This window comes from Melanotaenia boesemani, chromosome 16, assembly GCF_017639745.1.
Source record: "Melanotaenia boesemani isolate fMelBoe1 chromosome 16, fMelBoe1.pri, whole genome shotgun sequence".
Lineage (NCBI taxonomy): Eukaryota > Metazoa > Chordata > Actinopteri > Atheriniformes > Melanotaeniidae > Melanotaenia > Melanotaenia boesemani.
Genome location: NC_055697.1, coordinates 18,953,261 through 18,971,591, shown reverse-complemented (window position 1 = coordinate 18,971,591; position 18,331 = coordinate 18,953,261). Strand labels below are relative to the sequence as shown.

The following is an 18,331-nucleotide window of genomic DNA, read 5'->3' as shown; positions in this document are numbered from 1 at the left end:
CTGTAAAATAATAATAAAAAAAAGAAACATTAGATGCATGTGCAGAAAAAAAGTAGAACAAGCTGCAATAATTAACAAAAGTCACACAAGATAAAGAAATCAGGTAGGCCTAAACTGCTTTGCATGAGTGATTACAGCTTTGTACAGAGCAGAAATAAATAGAAGCAAATAACAATTGTCTTCTTCATGAATATAAGTTATTATTCTCACGTTTATGAATAAACTGCAGCTCTAAATAAACCCGTATATCTTTCTAATTTATTTACAGAGGGGGGAAACACTCAAAGCACGCACATATTTCTTCAAATGTTTTCAGTTGTATTTCTATCTTTCTTTTTTTTCTGTTAGAAAAAAAGGGACGTTTCACAATATGCAAAGATGTGTGATTGATAACAGGCTTGCTGTTTTCTGCAAGGGATGTCAGTCCCTGACACAATATGTGAGTTATTAGGGCAAAGAAGGGCAACCATAAATTTTCACTGTCAGACGAAAACCCTCTTTATTGTCCGCATGACAAATGGGCTCCTGCTCCAGACACCAAAATACTCGGCATTCCTCTTAAATGGGAACACATTTTTGTGACCATAATTCATGATATTTAAATAGAAAGTTTTAATATCACCATATATTTCACAACACTGACATGTTTATGAATCACCCCGCATGCAAATACAACTATTTACATCGCGAGAGGAAATATGTTGAACTTGCAGGATTACTCTGAGTTACATGTTGGACCAGCTATTTGTTATAAGCAGATGAGGCGGAAACGCATTTCTATAATATGGCTGATGTATTTAACCACAAATGGAACATTTGGGCGGTAATTAAACACTTTAATCAATTCTTTAAAACTTGACCAGTTTTTTGGAGATATGTTCAAAATGCAACCACGATTTTCTCTTTCTTTCTAATTTTCTCTTAGTTAGTTTACACTTTTTCACACGGGATTCAATAATCTGACACAAATATATCTGTTTAAAAAAAGAACAAGAAACAAAGAAAGAAAAAGGACGCATGATCTCCTTGGAGATCTTGGAGATAACCGACGTTGCAGATTGCACAGGAAAGCTGGCGATTAAACTCACACAATTGCATGCATTAGTTTTTTTTCCCCTCTCTCTTTTTTCTTCTAAAACTCACAGTAGGAATGACAGGTTAAAATAAGTCCGTGACTCCACTTTACCTGGAACCATTTGCATATAAGCTCCGATGTAACACGCCAGAGAAGTAAATAGTTTAAAAGGAAAATGACTATAACAACATTAAAATGCAGTCAGTCCCTTTGCCTATAAAATAAATTGCTTTGAGTGAATCAAACACAAGCTCACACTGCATGATACGGATTGTGCCACACCGCGAGACGCACGATGTACACTGAAACATGTAGACTTTCCTTGACTCTCCCGGCGAGCAGCGGGAAGAAGAGAAAGTGGAGCTTTTCCGCTTATGGGAGGTCTCAGGTGACGTCACGTAACATGCAGCATGGAGGAGTAGCAGGGGTGCTCCCAAACTTTCTGTCTCTCAACCAAGCAGAGCTGATCATGTCTGCACCATCATTAACAAGTTCTCTCAGAAAAACAGCAGCTTTAGTGTTTGGTTTGCAATATCTGCTTGTTTATGAAAGATAGAAAGATGAATACATTTGGGTTATCAGAAATCCGATCAGAGATACTTTATTAATGCCAGAGGGAAATTGCTGAGTTATATTATTAACAGGTTCTGATAAACTTCTTCTTCTTCTTCTTCTTCTTCTTCTTATTATTATTATTATTAAATTAGTTTCTAATCATCACCATGCTGCAGCAGTTATGGTGGATTTTGAGGCCCAAACACAGGGTTTTGCCATTATTGAATATGTGTTGGTAGGATTTGAAAATCCTGGTTCATTACTGAAAGGATGTTATCCACCTGACATTACAAATGTAGGCAATGTCAGGGTTGTAAATATTTATTTTTCTTGGAATTGGTTGTTTTATAGAACTGCACATTCTAATGCAGATTAGCAGAAAGCAAGATGGACCTAACATTAGTTTGTCAGTGTTGGTTTACCCTCACTTCAGTCAAAAAGGAATATCAGTTGAGGATTTATGTATTTCCTTGGTCACTTAGTAGTCTGTTTTATATAAATTGATGTTTATTTTTGGCAGTAAAATGATTAAAAATTTTAATCAGATTATTTGATTTATAAAAATGAATTATGATTAATTAACGGAAAGTGCAAGACAAGGTTCACTGGGTTTTTCTTCACCTTTTTTTTTTTTTTTTTTTTACATTAGATGATTACTTTACTTGTTAGATACTATTACATAAAATCAAGACCTTAAAGAAATAAATCAAATTTGTTACAATCTTTTCAAGGCCAGTACCCCCGCCTGTCCTCCCATCAAAACTTTTCTAGACCCGTCCCTGCATATCTGAAGTATAAATCCTTTCTACCACCTTTCAACTACTTTGTTGGTGAGGGGTCCTGCTCGTCTGCATCACAGAACCTGTTCGTAATTTTTCTTATCACATTCATGGTCTCTAATTGAGTAAGTCAACTCACCAATAAGGCCCATTTATGCTAGAAGCAGAAGACGGATATGCAGACAGACGGACAGTTTTGTCCATCTCCTCCGTCGATTATGTTTGTAATTCGGTCCGTTTTCAGGGAGCTTAGCCATCCATCACTTGTCGCAGAAGACGGAGCAATACCTCCAGAAATCACAGGGGCAGTGCTGAGCAGAATAGCTAACATGCAACCAGTGAAAGAAACAAACCAGAGAAGAAGAAGAAGAAGAAGAAGAAGAAGAAGAAGCTCAGGAAGAGAAACAAAAGCAGAAGAAGAGTGAAGACAAAGACAACAACTGCAGAAATTGTGCAAGCCTTCGAAGAAAGACTATATGCGAGTGTTTAGGGCATGTTGGGTGGTTGGAAGCAACTTTACAACGGTGCATTGCCGCTGCCAAACTTTGTCTGAAATTGACATTGGCTCAAGGGAATGAACTCTGAACTTAGCACTGACTTGTGGAGGAATTGACTTAACCATGGCAATAAAAAGACGCATGGAAATACAAGGATGTTGATGTATGACAATGTTTGAAATGGACACCACTTTTTACGTACTTAAGGGAACATTATAACATATCTAAATGTAACCTATGTGTTGCTCAAGCACAATATTCCGAACACTACAATCTTCTCCTGATAAGGAGCCAAACTGGGAGTGAGACCTGTACCACTGCTGACCAGAGCCTTGTGAAATTAAACCAGAGCTGTTGTAGCTGTATAGTTTGGACAAAACTACCAGAAAGAATATGTCACAAACCCAGGGTTTTCTTATTGTACTATATTATGACTTATATCTAGAGCAGCACTAGCTCAGGCAGTACAGAAAGTTATTGGGCTGCACTAACTTCCCCAGTTAACATGTCAAAGTGTCCTTCACAACATATTGAACCAAGGACCTGAATGTCACATTGAAATGGGAATTGTGATGCTACAAGTAGCAGGGAAAAAACGGAGGCCACTTTTATTCTCTAACTTCTGCATTACTTACCAAATAATACATAATTTGAGCAAGTGGAAATTATGTAAAATGCAGAGATAACCTTTCCAAGGTTTTATCCTGCAGAAAACAAACATCAGAAAATTGGTACGCTGTACTCATAAAACAATGGATATGATCAGGAAGGCTATGGAGTTTAAATAAGTCTTAGCTGGTGCTAAAGGGCCCAAAGTGGGTTAAGGAAATTTATCCCACACCATTACACCACCAGCAGCCTGAACCATTGATTCAAAGCAGGATGGATCCATGTTTTTATACTGTTTACCCCCAGTTCTGACCCTACCATCTGTTGTAGATGAAATCAAAACTCATCAGACCAGGTAGATGTAAAACAAAATGCCTCTTTTATATTCCAATTTCTGCATTACTTACCAAATTATACATACATTTTGAGCAAGTGAATAAACAGAAGACCCATTGTGGAAAATGTTTATAGTTTGTATCTGATGATAAATAAGAATTATTACACTGTGAGCTTACTATATTGGAAATTATGTAAAATACTGAGGTAACCTTTCCATGGTAATGACTAGGAAATCATAATTAAATTGATGTTTATTTTACTTTCTTTTTCAAACAAGGGGAATTACAGCTTGAAAATTGCCACTGAATGTAGCCTGGCTTTAGAAATGTAGTTCCTATCCCCACTGAGTTGCAGGGTAGACTTTACCCAATACATATCTAGCAAAAACATTTATTTTTCATCAGTTAAGTGTGTAAGCCAATTTCAGCCACTGTAAGGAAAAATGAAAACAAAAACATCTAAGACAAAGTAATCAAATACTAACCAGAAATCATGACTTAGAAATTATGACTTGCTATCCCAAAACTTTGACTCAGTATTAATGAGCGGTATCTTAAAAGTTTGAGATGGTTGCATAAAGGCTGGTGTGTACAACCACCAAGCAAGTGGGTGAGACGAAGTTTGGTTTGGCACACACACACACACACACACACACATATATATATATACATATATATATATACTACCGTTCAAAAGTTTGGGGTCACTTCCCTATTGAATCCCATGGCAAAGTGACCCCAAACTTTTGAACGGTAGTGTATATATACATACATACATACATGTATGCAGTGTTGGCCCTCCTTTTGCTTTCAGAACTAATTCTGAATGGCATATATTCAACAAAGTGTTGGAAACATTCCTCAGAAATTTTGGTACATATTTACATGATGGCATCACACAGTTGCAGCTGATTTGTCAACTGTATATACATGATGAAAATCTCCCTTTACACAATATCCAAAAGGTGCTCTACTGAATTGCGATCTGATAGCTGTGCAGATCATTGGAATACAGTAAACTCTGTCATGTTCAAAAACCTAGTTTGATTTGAGTTTTGGAATATTGTGTACTGTCCTGCAGGAAGCAAACATCAGAAAATTGGTATACTGTAGTCATAAAACAATGGACATGGTCAGGAAGGCTATGGAGTTTAAATAAGAATCAAGTGGTACTAAAGGGCCCACAGCAGCAAAGAAAATATATCCTACACCACTCCACCACCAGCAGCCTGAACCATTGATACAAGGCAGAATGGATCCATGTTTTTAATACTGTTTAACCCCAGTTCTGACCCTACCATCTGAATGTTGCAGATGAAATCAAGACTCATCAAACCAGGCAACACTGTTTTCATTCTTCTACTAACCAATTTTGGTGAGTCTGTGAAAATTGTAGCGTTAGTTCCTCTTCTCAGCTGAAAGTAACGGCACCCAGTGTGGCCTTCTGCAGCTGTACCACACCTGCATCAAGGTTTGACTTGATGTGCATTCAAAGATGATATTCTGGGTACCTTGTTTGTAAGCATTATTTATTTGAGTTAAAGGAGCAAAACGCAAGATTGCTTCTCCGCAAGGTTTGCGGTTGTGCACTGCCTTTTGATCAAAACAAATTGTATATTGACCCACACCTCCTTCTACCTCTTCCCCCATCCTCCAACTCAGTTTGTCTGCTAAATGCAAGGCCAATATAAATTTGGGTCCCTTCATTTTTCAGACAAATTCTTTGCCAACAATCATAGTTTTTTCGAGATAATGTCGTATCCTGGTCTTCTGTAGATGAACGTTTTGTTCCTCTCTCTGCCTTTTTGCTTTGAAAACTTGGGCTGCCGTTGCTTGCTTACTCTAGCCTTTTATAAGGAGGAAGGGCTCTGAGAGGAGAGTAGAGGCGGCGATTCACATGACCGTACATAAATACGCAGCCAGACCGGCTGGTAAACACGTGGCTGGAGATCAACACATAGAGACAGTGTGTGACATCATGCTATACTCCGAATGAAATGACACCTCTTGTTCTTCACAAAGACATTTTTTTAATCCTTCCATCCGGAAATGGTAATTTTCCGCTTATTGCCCCTTTAATGTTGCCTATAACCTCAAACCAGTTTGCACATTCTCATCTGTTCTTTAACACCAATAAGGTATTTTATCTGCAAACCCTGCAGATGGTTGTGTATGAAAATCAAAATATATTAGCAATTTCTGAAATACTTAGACCAATCCCTCTGGAACCAGTAACCATACAATATTAAATGTCACTTAAATCCCCCCCCCCACATTCTGATGCTCATTTTGAACTTCAGCAAGTGGTCTCAGACATGTCTACATGCCCAGATTGATTTAGTTGCTGCCATGTGATTGGCTGATTAGCTATTTCTGTTGACAAGTAACTAAACAGTTGTACCTAATAAAGTGGCCAGTGAGTATATCGCTATATTAGCTACACATTGTGTATGTGCTGTGCAGTGATGCCAAGAAAAAAAAATTATGTATTTTTAAAATATTTGGGACACAAAGTTGAAAATTGTGAGGTCACAGGCCAAATTCTACCAAGTATTTAGTGCAAATTCACCTTTACCGGGGTAAACATATTGTTTTTTTATGTCTAAATTATCACAACCATGCGATTATAATGCAGCATTTATACAGCGTCATCTTGCCAACTGTTTACACTTCTCATTATCAGTGAAGTGTACTTACCTGTGCAGTATGGTGTACTTTTTTTGTGTAACAGGTAACAGGTGTCATTTTTTGTGTGCTCCTATATGAGTATTTAACGTAGTTTTCTCCTTTCACAAGGATGTTAAAACGCTAATAGAAGATAAACGGTACATTTACACAAGTCAGTGGAATCAAATGCTGCCTTCAGGAGACACTCAGCACTGAGATTTTATGAGTTAACAAACAGCCACCGCGTGCTTCCGCACAACAGCAGGTCAGCTGATTGCAACGGCACGCGGAAACTGTAAAGTCAATTTGAAAGCAACAGAAGGTCTCCAAAGTAGCCGGAGCTCCATCCACAAACAGTAACATTTGATGTTTGCGGTTTTTTTTTAAGGGAGCAGACCTTTTGAGACCAACTCTGATACCTTATCTTAAAATCACTAAGCTGTCATCCTAAGGAGAAAGGCATGGCTCACATCGAATCGATGGTCGCTTTGAATGGGACTCAAGTAAGTTTGTTTAGGAAACTGATTGTGAGATCTCGCTGTCCGCATGTATAAATGCTACATTTCTCAGTAACTTGTTTAAAAAGTAGACTGTTAGTAGGAAATCTTTACTAGTTTGGTTTCCTGTAATCACCTCTGTCATGTGACTCCCTTGTTGGCATTGCGGACATGACTTTCAGTTTTTCACTTCTCTTTGCAGCTTTTAGCTGGAGAAAGTAGTGATTGCAAGTTGCGCTATTATCATGTCATAAAGTGTACTTAGCGCAAGGTAATATGATAAAACTGTTGATAACTGTAGGCTTTAACTGGAAAGCGAATTAATTTCTTTGCAGTATTAATAGCATGGCAGGTGTGCTGACAGATATCAGCTGGCATCATGTGCAGTGAAAGATCGTCTGCTTTCTAACAGCTGCACTACGTAACTGCGTTAGATTAAGATAAAAAAAAACAAAACAAAACAGTTGTTTTGTGGGATCCTGAAGCTATTGCTCATTTCTGCTGTTCCAGTGATGCTTATAGAGGTTACATTGCATCTTAAGTGAGCAGAAAGTGAACACAGACCCTCTTTAAAATCCCTGAAATGCAACAGCATCTCACAAAAAGTATGTTAAGTTGTTTTTTTATTGGTGTAGAGGCCACAGTAGTTACTTTCTTTTGTCCTTTAAAAAACGTTACAGATATCATACATTGGACACAACTCTAAGGACATCCCACACTTCCTTGGAGACACATATGGCCAGTTTGCAAAGCGGCTGGATTTAAGTTTCAATGAGCTCAGGTAAGAAGATGAGCAAAACACACAATGCACAAGCTGCAAACGTGTGCTCACCTGCTCTTCTGTTGTACTGATTTCACTGTTTAAGTGCTTGTGTGTCCTTTGTCCACAGGTGTTCAGAATGTTATCAGAACATCAAACAGCTGTTAGATCTGTGCTGGTGTCATCTAGGGACGCAGTATAGAAGGCATGATCAATAAATGTGACATTCTAATTCAGAGGCAAACAGACTAACTCAGTCTGGACATGGAAGCTGCTTCAGAGGGGGGCTGCCAGTTCAGCAGCAGGGCTAACATAGTTTATCTGACAAGGGAAAGAAAGGACATGATGGCTATAAGGTGCTTTTGTTTCCAAGTTCCATATATGACTGTCAGGTTATGATACCATTTCATTAGATTTTTTTTCCAGAATTGTTTTATTAGGCTCTTCCAGAGGTTTAAATTAGACCAAGCTATTACTCTAAACACCTTGTTTTTATATAGTGTTCACAAACTTGCTTTGGGATATTTTGGGGATAATTTAATGAACTCACACTTATAATATTAGTCAGCTGCACACTGTTTGTGTGTGTGTATCTGTCCTCAGTTAGCCTGTGATCTTATAATATAACATTTACCATACTTGTGTGGTCATGCTTTTATCTCCTTTGCACATAGTTTTGTATTTTTTTGTGGGAGTGGACAAGTATTAAGGCTATTAAACTGGTACATTACACAGCAGCGACAGCCTTTTGTTGTGTAATATATATTGCTGCGTTGTCCTTGCAGACATATGAAGAATAGTGTTACATTTCCTGCTCTTGAACCTGTTAAATGAAAGCTGTGATGTTTAGGATCAAATATTTATGATACATGTATTACAAATTATTCCATCTTTTATTCCATCTGATTTCACATTTTAAATATTACAGCTAAACGTCAAAAGGAAGTTTGGCACGAAAAGTGGTGCAGAAATAAAGTTACACTCAAACCAAAAGGGGCTCATATCTGTGGATTTATAATTGATTTGCTAATGGAAAACGTAATCTGTCATGCTGCTTAATCCTTTTATTCTTTATACGTTACATTGAAATAGGCCTAATTCTAATAGAAAATTTGTGTCACTAGCTTACATGAAGAATGTGTTGAAACAATTCTTTAGATTATAATCATGTTATGCTTGAAACTCCCACTTTCATTTTTAAAGTTGTGAAAATACTTCTCACAGAGGTTTGTGAAAGGTGTTTAATCTGACTCCAAACACTTTTACAGGTAATCTAACTTGTGAGGACATACATTGCAAGTATAATTACGCAAACCTCTTTCCTTTATACACACACTAAGTGTTTGTTGGTGCTCACATGATAACACTCATAGGTCACGGGTGGGTGGACATGTGAAATTCAATAAGCAGCTAAACATGTGATAATGATATGCTAATTAAAGTATGTCAACCCCCACTTTAGTTTTTATACACACAAGAGTTCAGCTAATAGAGGCCTGACACCGCTGACTTATCAATTGTGTTTCTGAATTTAAGATAAGATAAGAAATACTTTATTGTGCCCTGGGTAAAATTTCTTGTGGGCAATAGTGCAGGGGGGCTGTAAGGTCCTACAGGCAGAGTCTGCACAGTATAATGAAAGACAGTACAAAACAAAAAGACATCACAGTACAGACGCAATAAATAAGACTAACCGGCATCCTGAAATATGGGAGAGTAGTCATCGCCCATAGATAAACAATTAGTGTAGAAAAAAAACAGAAAAAAGGAGTGCTTCTTTTTGTTTGATGAATGAAAAAAACAAAACCTTCAAGGTGCTCTTTGGTACAGTTATAATGAGGTGGCAAAGAAAGAAAAATGTGACCAAAGCAATCTTGAGGGTAAAAATTAAAAAAAGTCTTGATTAAAAGTGGCTAATACATGTTAAAGTTAAAAATACACCAGCACACTGCCTTCATCAGGGTGACAAATCCAAAGTAATATTTTTTAATGTTTTAGCCACTTTTAATAAAGGCTTTTTCATTTTTGACCTCAAGAGTGCCTTGATCACAATTTTCTTTCTTTGCTAGATAAATAATAAGCTTATTGCACAACCCTAAATCCACAGCAAATATGCAAGAAAATCATAAGAATTAAGACCAACAATATGATTAAAAGGAATATAAATAAAGACAAGACACCACCATTGCTGAAAAGGATAAAATGTAGTATTAATACAGTAAATATATAACCAGGCAATTTAGCTGAGTTACAAAGAAAGCAGTCGAGATTTATTAAGAAGAAAGATGGAGGTGGAAAGGAAGGGCAATTTGAATGGATAGCTCTGTGGCATATACCTGAAAGAAGCAGTTTATATCTAGAAAGCAACACGAGACAGGTCCTGAAGGATTCTGTTTATCTGTCTAATTTGAATGCATTTCTTTGGATACAGCTGTTCCAGACGTGCAGGAAATATTTTTTTATTCCGTGAATCATCATAATAACTGTCAGTAATCAGCTGGTCAACTTTTCTGTTGCTAGAACCATCTGTCTTGTTGCGCTTGTTTATCGTTCAGGTTCAGACAGGATATACTGTACTGAGCTGACCCAAACTATTGTATTTGGATACAGTGACAATAGAAATCAAAACTTTTCAGTCTCATGTCAATCAGATTCATGTCACTGAAGAATGAAAAATGTACATGTATACATCCACAGGAGTGTCTTAAAAACTATCCCATGTTTAAAAGTTGCTGTCCAGTGGTGTTAGTCTGTTAGTTTCCAATGAATTGATTCGCTGTTCGTTCTTGTATGGCTGGTATTGGGCCAATTGTTATTTTTCGACTAAGAAATAATTTTTCAAATCACAATCCCAAATGAATCAGCTCAGAGGAGCAGGTAGATTTAAAAGCTGCAATTTTAATCTGTTCAGAATCAGAAGTGACCATATTTGGAAAAGAAGGTGAAGCTGAGTGAAACTTGAAACATGACTGGATGTAATATTGGCTTTGATTGGAGGTACTTCTTCTATCTAATGACATATCAATGCAGAATTTAACCTTAATGACCTCTGACCTAATGGCTTATTAACTTTGCATTAAATGAGACAAATGGATACTTTTCAAATGGGAGTCTACTGGCTTCAAAGATGTTTTAAAGCCAGCCTCTAGGGATTTTTGTGAGTCTTATTTATAATATGATTTTGAATCACAGATCTTGAAGACTCAGATCTGGGAGATTTGTTGATAAAAAAAAAAAAAGTAAATAAAAAAATAAATAAATAAATACAGTTGTTCCCCACTGCCTATTCTCTTGAGAGACTTAACATTTCTGATTTCAGCTATTTGATGCATCGAAGCAAAGGGCACAAATATAGTCAACTTTGAAAATGTTCAATATATTTATTTAGTGTAGTATTTTAAATTAATATTTTGTGGATTTTGTATAGAGTATAGCGTAATTTATCTAACAGAGGCAACATTTCAAATTCAACCAGCATTTCATGTCATGACGCTACTGTATGGGCACCATGACCCCATTCCATTGTCAGCTCAAGCACACCAGGTGTGAGCAGCGTAAACTCTGTGGACTGCCTTCAGCATCCTGCACTTCTTTATGCTGCTCAAGTCAAATCGATAAAGAGACATTGCCAGAGTTTGTTGTAGCTAATACGCTTATTTCTGTCTGCTCAATTGACAACACTCATCCAGCAACTTGACAGTGTGTCACAATGAGAAACAAGCCACCGGCATCAGTTTTAACTGAGTCCTGTGTGTTTTTTTGTGTGGTACATATGTTTGTTTTATGTGTGTGCTTGTGCATCTTTGCTTGTATGCAGTGTTTGTGCACCTGTCTCTGTGAGCCCAACTGTGAGTGGCTGTGCAGGTAATGGCAGGATGAAATTATAGTAGTGGGCTGTCACACCCACACCTCTCTCTCTGTATGCTGCAGTGTCAGCCTGTCTCATCAATGTGTTGAGAAGTGTGGCTCACAGTGAGATTTCTGTCTCAGGATGGGTTTGGTTTGTGTTGTGTTGTCCACTTTGTTCCAGGTCAGGTGTGTACACATTGCAACGAGGGGGCTTGTGCTGTCTTGACATGATTTCCCTCTGTGACTGGAGCGTGCTTTTGGTGCCTGCATCTGTTACATGCGGTGTTATCACTCCGGACACATGAGGATTGAGGAGAACACGTGTCTGCGACTCAGAGGGAAACTCCTAACAGTGTTAGAACAGTAATATCATTCTTCACAAATCTGACAGAGTGTCTTCATAAACAAACCAACTTTGTGAAAGCTTATACCTGTAAATATAGATTAGTTAGGTTTATTTTATTTTATTGTTTGTTTTAAGGTTTTGCTGTTTAAATTTGGCTCAGTCAATTCACACCAAATTTATAACTTGCAATAATTTACGTCTCTATTTTTAGTTTTTGTTATGACATCATTGGTGAGATTTTCTACTATCATCACTGTGGGGAAGTTTGTGACTTAATCTAGTATTAAACTGCATTGTAATATAAACATTTTTAGCATTTTGTTTTTTAGTGTGATGGAAATGAGTCAAGTACAGTTTATTCATAAAGCACATTTAAAAACAACTGCTCAAGTGCTGTACATGAAAAAAAAACATCATAAATATTGACATAAAAGACAAACACATCAACAAAATAAAACAAAAAGACAAAAAGAAATATGTAGCTAAAAGCAATAATGGGTGTTGAAAAGGGAAAATCTGAAAGAATTAACCCTAATAAGGATTTAAAAGCCTAAGAATAGAAATCTGTTTTAAGATGAGACTTAATCACAAGAAGCTAAGAGGCCTGCTATACATGCGTATGTGTTTGTCATGGCTGCCTCGCCTTTCACCGTGGTTTTAAGTGTTGTTGTGCATGTCATTAGAAATTAACATTATGCATTTGCATGTTGCTATATGTGAGTAACCAGTAGAGGCAGTGTAGGAACCTGTTGAACTGAATATAAGGTCACAGGATCAACATTGTCATAAGTCATGAAAAGTTTAGAAGACAAGACAAGGCGTTGGTTTAGAGGTCTAAATGCAAAAATGTTTATCATTTTGTTTAAAGCCTACATATTTGGTAACTCTATCCAGTTTGAATTCTCTAATGGGTCCTCTAAAGGAATCTTCATGCCCTCACAACATCACACCCAGGCTTTTCATTAACTGATTTGCATATGGTTTAAAGCTGCCCAAATCCAAACATGAAGCAGCAGGGGAAGTACGTGGCCCTAGTATAGAACTCTGGGGCACTCCATAAGAAAGAAGAACCACAAAGAGCATAGAGTTGCCCTGGCTGACAGTAAAGCTTTGCTATGACAAATATCATCTAAACCAGGGGGTGTCAAACTCCGGTTCATCCGAGCTGTTGTCCGGGATGTTTAAGGGTCCTTCCCTGCTCCAACACACTCCTACACTTATTGATGTAGTCAAATGGCTTTGACAGCTTGTTGTCAGGACAGCAGCCCTCAAGGACTGGAGTTTCACACACCTGACCTCAACCATTCAAGTACTCAGCCTTTTATACTGACAAGTGTTCCAAGCATGATAAAAGGATAGTGTGGTTAACTGTGTTAAATGTAAAATTTAAAAGCACAAGAATAGCAAAATCCCTTTTGTCTGTGGCCAATAATAGGTCATCAAAAACTTGTAAAAGGACTATTTTAGAGCTATGGGGGCTTCAAAATCCAAGTGGAACACTTTAGGAATATTGTATAGATCCATAAAAGATGAAATGAATATTAAATCCAACAATGTTTCTTTCAGAAAACAGGAAGGAATAATGTATGTGGGGCAGGATGACCGTTTCATGACACAAACAATTTTCTGTAGCTGACATAAGAACACAAGCTAAAATTGACAGCTAATATAACAGCTAATGTTGGGTCAGAAGGAGGTGGTGAAACAAGAGGTTTATCATTTTTTAACAAAAATATGACGGAATTTTCCACAAATTCAGTATTGACGTGAGCAGACTGAGGGACAGTATATTCATAACACTAGTGACGGTACAGAAAAGAACATGGGGCTCTTGAGGATTATTCATGATAATATTAGAAAAGATTTTAATCTTGACATTGGTCTGATATGTGCAAAAGCCTTTTGGTAAATAAATAAATGTTCCACACACTGCAGTACAAATCGCCCTGTCAATATTCATGCTATGGATCTGTGTCTAATTTTTTTTTCCTTTTGTTTGTTTTGTTTTTCTTAATAACCTGCTGACATAATTTATTTTCTTGATACACTACCTTTATTTAAAACAAGCCCACTACAAGGAACAAAATAGATTAAGCAAACTAATAGTGTTATTTTTCCCATTTCAATCTGAACGGCTGTTCTGAAATATTCTAGTAAATGTAAAAACAAATAACAATAACTTGATAACTGCATTATATTATTTGTTACATGTGATCAATAATTGTGGTTCCTGTTAAATAATTAATTAATTAAATAAATATTTGCCAGTAAAATCCCATATCTGACCATAATTTCTCTTGGGCATTTTGACTGGTGGTGCAGATTTGCAAAGGGAAATAAATAAATTAACAAATAAAATCCCTCAGAGGATGCAGTCCTCTGGAAATCCCCACTGTTTTGTTTCCTTCAGGGAGTGAAAATGCCATATGTTGTGTTCTGTTTACTGCCCAGAGGGACAAATATGAAACATCTTGATAGTAATGTTAATATATTTCCAGGCAATTCTGAATTAGTTTATTATTCTGTAATGTTGCCTTTCCACCAAATGCCTTTAATAACCTGAAAGTGCATTCATTTTTGCAGTGATGGTTAGTTTTTCGTCAAATTGATACAAAAGTGGAGTCTTTTTTTCACATTGATCTTATATTTAGATTTTAGCTGAACTGGCTTGTAAATATGACAGAATTAAGTATACAGTAGATGTACACACATACAGATACAATGTGTGTGTGTACATTTGTGTCTGTATGTGTTGAAGGGGGTTTGTGTTCACCCAGGCCATGTTGGTGATGGCAGGCGTTTTGCATTTTAATGACAAATCAAGTATGCTAACTCGCATTTTAAAACGAAAGTGCTCTAAATGTCGCCCGGCTGTCAAAATGAGATGTAAGCAGTCTGATGAAAAGAGAACAAAGAAGACAAAGTAGGGAGGCCTGGTACACTGAGAAATGAAATAAAACCTTGTATGGCCTGTCAACTGTGTCGTTTTATATTCATATCTAAGGAACATTATAGTATTACTCTGCCGCTCGGGCCTCACTCATCTGTCTCTTTTAATTCGTCACAGACAGTGCTCTGTCTTTCAAGTTGCTGTGTGTCAACACTGGAAGGGGCCTGCTAATTGACAAATGAGTGTCACACACATCAAGTGTTCCTTTTCTATCCATGGTAGGTAGAGTCGTGGTTGTTTGATGGTGAGGGGAGGAGGGTGTATCTCCTATTGGCAGAAGCACTGTGAGCAGTATTAGACTGGTCCTAGAATGAGAAGTGACAACAGGAAGAGAGCCTGTCATTGTCTTGCCTAAGTGTTCAATCTGCAAAGATGCCAGTATGCAGATAAAGTGTCAGTTAGGAGGAGAGGATATGAAGCATTGGCATGTATGAAGTCCTCAAATCATTTAACTGGGAGCGCTGAGTGTGTACGTCTGGTAATAGTGGTGGCGTAGTCTGTTCTGGTGAGGAAATGTATTCCATATCCTATCTATCAGGCCTGTTTAGGCAGATATTCTAGGATAACCTGATCTGTGTCTCATAAATTAAGGAGTATGCAGAGCTCCCCCAGCCCTAAGAGATTTAAACCAGATAGATGAAAGGGACACGGTCTGGCAGGAAATAACTTATTCACATGAAGGACAGTAATATTTTGTATCATTCAATGGTACTGGATAAAACTACCTTTTTAATTTTCACTGGGATTTTTTTTTTTAATGATGTACTACCCCAGGGAAAGTGGAAAGATGACATAGAGCTGAGGAAGTTATGCTTAATGGATTGCTTGTCTTCTTCTTCCATCTTTTCAATTTGAGGTTATATTAGAATTTTCTTTTATGCAATTGTTGCAAACACTTTTCTATCTGTTGTGGACTGTTTAAAAAGGTGCAGAAAGCCAGAGTAGATGTGGGGGAAGTGTTGAGAAATATATTTAATCAAAATTATATGTGCGATACGGGATGGTTTAAGTAGTTAAAATGTGGCTATGCAATATTTTGGACAGTCTTAATTGTAATAATTAGCAAATTGTTCAAAAGCTACTGGTGCATAAATTCAGATCAAACATTTCCCCTTAATACAACAGCAGAACAGCTAGAAGCATATTTGTATTGTTTTATGAAAGATGACTAACTTATTAATGATCGAAATCTCCTCTACTAGTCTTTTTGCTCAAAGGTCATTGTTACTGTTACTGTGGAAAGCAGTGTTTATTTACACAACTTAGATTTTCTTAAAGTAAGTAAGATTTAGTTATATAGCACCTTTCACAGACACTCATCACTAGGCAGATAAAATTTACCACCACATTTAATATAAGATTACTTGACAAGTAGATTGTGTTTTCAGATGAGCTACATATTTTCTTTATGTTTTCTCCTACAGAGCCCATCAAATTTAGTATAAGTGATCTTAGGTGAAGTATTTGTTCACTTCTCTTCCCTGGCGTAGGTTACCGCTCTCCACTTAATGTCAGATGATTCCACTTCTTACTTTTAAGAATGTCTTTGTAAAAGGTATGTTGTAGTAGGGAAGTAAAAGTTCTGTACTATCCAGAATAACTGAAAAATATTTTGTGTGTGTGTGTGTGTGTGTGTGTGTGTGTAATCCCATGCCTCTACTTGACACACATAGATACAAAATTGCAAGTAATTTGCATTCATGTTTTCCACAGTGCTTGTTTATTTTGCTTTCATGTTTTTGAATGATTTAAAGCTATAATTAGCGACAAACTCATAACAACAATGTAACTGTTTAATATTACAAAAAATGTACATTTTTTTTGTACTTTTGCCTCAAATGACATTTTAGTTATAGTAGACTTATGGTAAGTTCGGTTTTACACTATTAGCATCTAAGCTAACACACTGCTCCTCACATGTTTTATTGTAGTCTGGCATTGGGGAAACTTTCTTCTGTTGTTTTTTTCATGGCAGTTGGCAAACATCTCACCACCACCTTGGGCTACTTTGGTACATGCTGTCCAGTAAAACCAGTAAAAGCATACTAAGATGATACATGCGTTAACAGATTTCCTATGAATTTTGTCAGTTTACTTCTGTTTTGAATCTAATTGATTACAAAATTAGAACAAACAATCTCTGTGATATAATTCCATATTGCATATAGTTCAAATTCGACACATACAATGGGGATTGAACAATAGGGCATACAATTGTTAAAACTTTCCAGTTGGATTCTTAGACATGGCTGTTAACCCTTAAATGGGCTACTGGAACATGAAACACTCCATATATGTATATATATAGCAGACCAGTGTCAGCATAAACAGACCAAACAGTGCCAATGTGAATGCGTTCTTAGAAAACCTTCATCCTGGGATTCACACAGATGTTTATTTTTCCATTTGTGCATACATAAAACTTTTCATTTTTCCATAGCTAGGCAATTATTTTTTTCTGAATTGTCTTCAGTAAACAGTTATTATAAATTAACCTAATGTGGATTTATTTTAATTGGATAACTATGAATTGGCTTGAATTGTAGTAGTCTGTCAAGTAGTCTGTCAGCTTCAGCCACACAATGCTCTTTGTTTTAAGTAGAATTTGGATAGTATAAATCACAATAAAGGCTACAGAACTATCACTGTCAGGGGCTGCCATCAGCCTTCCAGAGCTTTTCACACCTCCTCTCCTGTTTAGTCAAGACCATCTTGGGGTTTAGGATTCGGAATGGAAGAGAACATCTTTATGTTCTTTTTGTTCACATTATATATACTAGTCAGTGATGCCATTCCTTTTATGACTGCGTCACATTTTTTATTGTATATCTCACGATGGATGGCATGCCACTGACATAGAGATTTACAGGCCTTCAGCTTGCAGTGGCTGAGCTTTAGAAGGGCCTGCTGACATCTAGCCAACACTTTGGAGGAGGAGAATAAAAGCTGACATTTTATTGGGTCTAAGAGAGAGAGAGAGGAGCACTGGAGATTGAGGGCAGGGAGAAAGTGAGCAAAGGAAGGAAGGAAAAGAGATTCTGTTTCTGTACTTTATATTTTTCAGCATTGCCAGCTGTCATGGGAACCTTGCTAAAAAGAGGGGATTTATTGGGTATTATTTAGAAACTTGTCAGTGGTAATGACTACAGCTATGATTTCAATTATCACCCACTAAATATAGCTTAATTCACTGCCTTGCTGGCCATAATGAGCTACCTTGACATCATTTTTCAAAAATTCGATACCATGCTATTTTAATATTTTATGTTGACCACTGATTTAATTTTCCTCCCTGGTGCTTGGCATGTGGCAAGGTCCCACTCCCTCATGTACAATTGGATAGTCAGAGGTATTGAGTTCAAAGCTGTCCCAGGGATATATTTTTTTCCATTGACAGAAATCCAATTAG

The 18,331-nt window shown here is 37.0% G+C and overlaps 1 protein-coding gene across 2 annotated transcripts in view; it reads left to right on the top strand.

Moving 5' to 3' along the window:
• Positions 1 to 6,808: 6,808 nt before the first annotated feature.
• lrmda (leucine rich melanocyte differentiation associated) overlaps positions 6,809 to 18,331 on the top strand; it is a 228,334-nt gene continuing 216,811 nt past the window's right edge. Inside the window, exons 1-2 of one of the 2 annotated variants that reach the window (XM_042010790.1) lie at positions 6,809 to 7,023; positions 7,698 to 7,798. In XM_042010790.1, coding sequence (XP_041866724.1) covers positions 6,982 to 7,023; positions 7,698 to 7,798 — 143 coding nt within the window. In that variant the 5' untranslated portion in view covers positions 6,809 to 6,981. Of the gene's footprint in view, positions 7,024 to 7,697; positions 7,799 to 18,331 lie in introns of those variants that run through there. The other variant, XM_042010791.1, reaches the window with a different exon arrangement.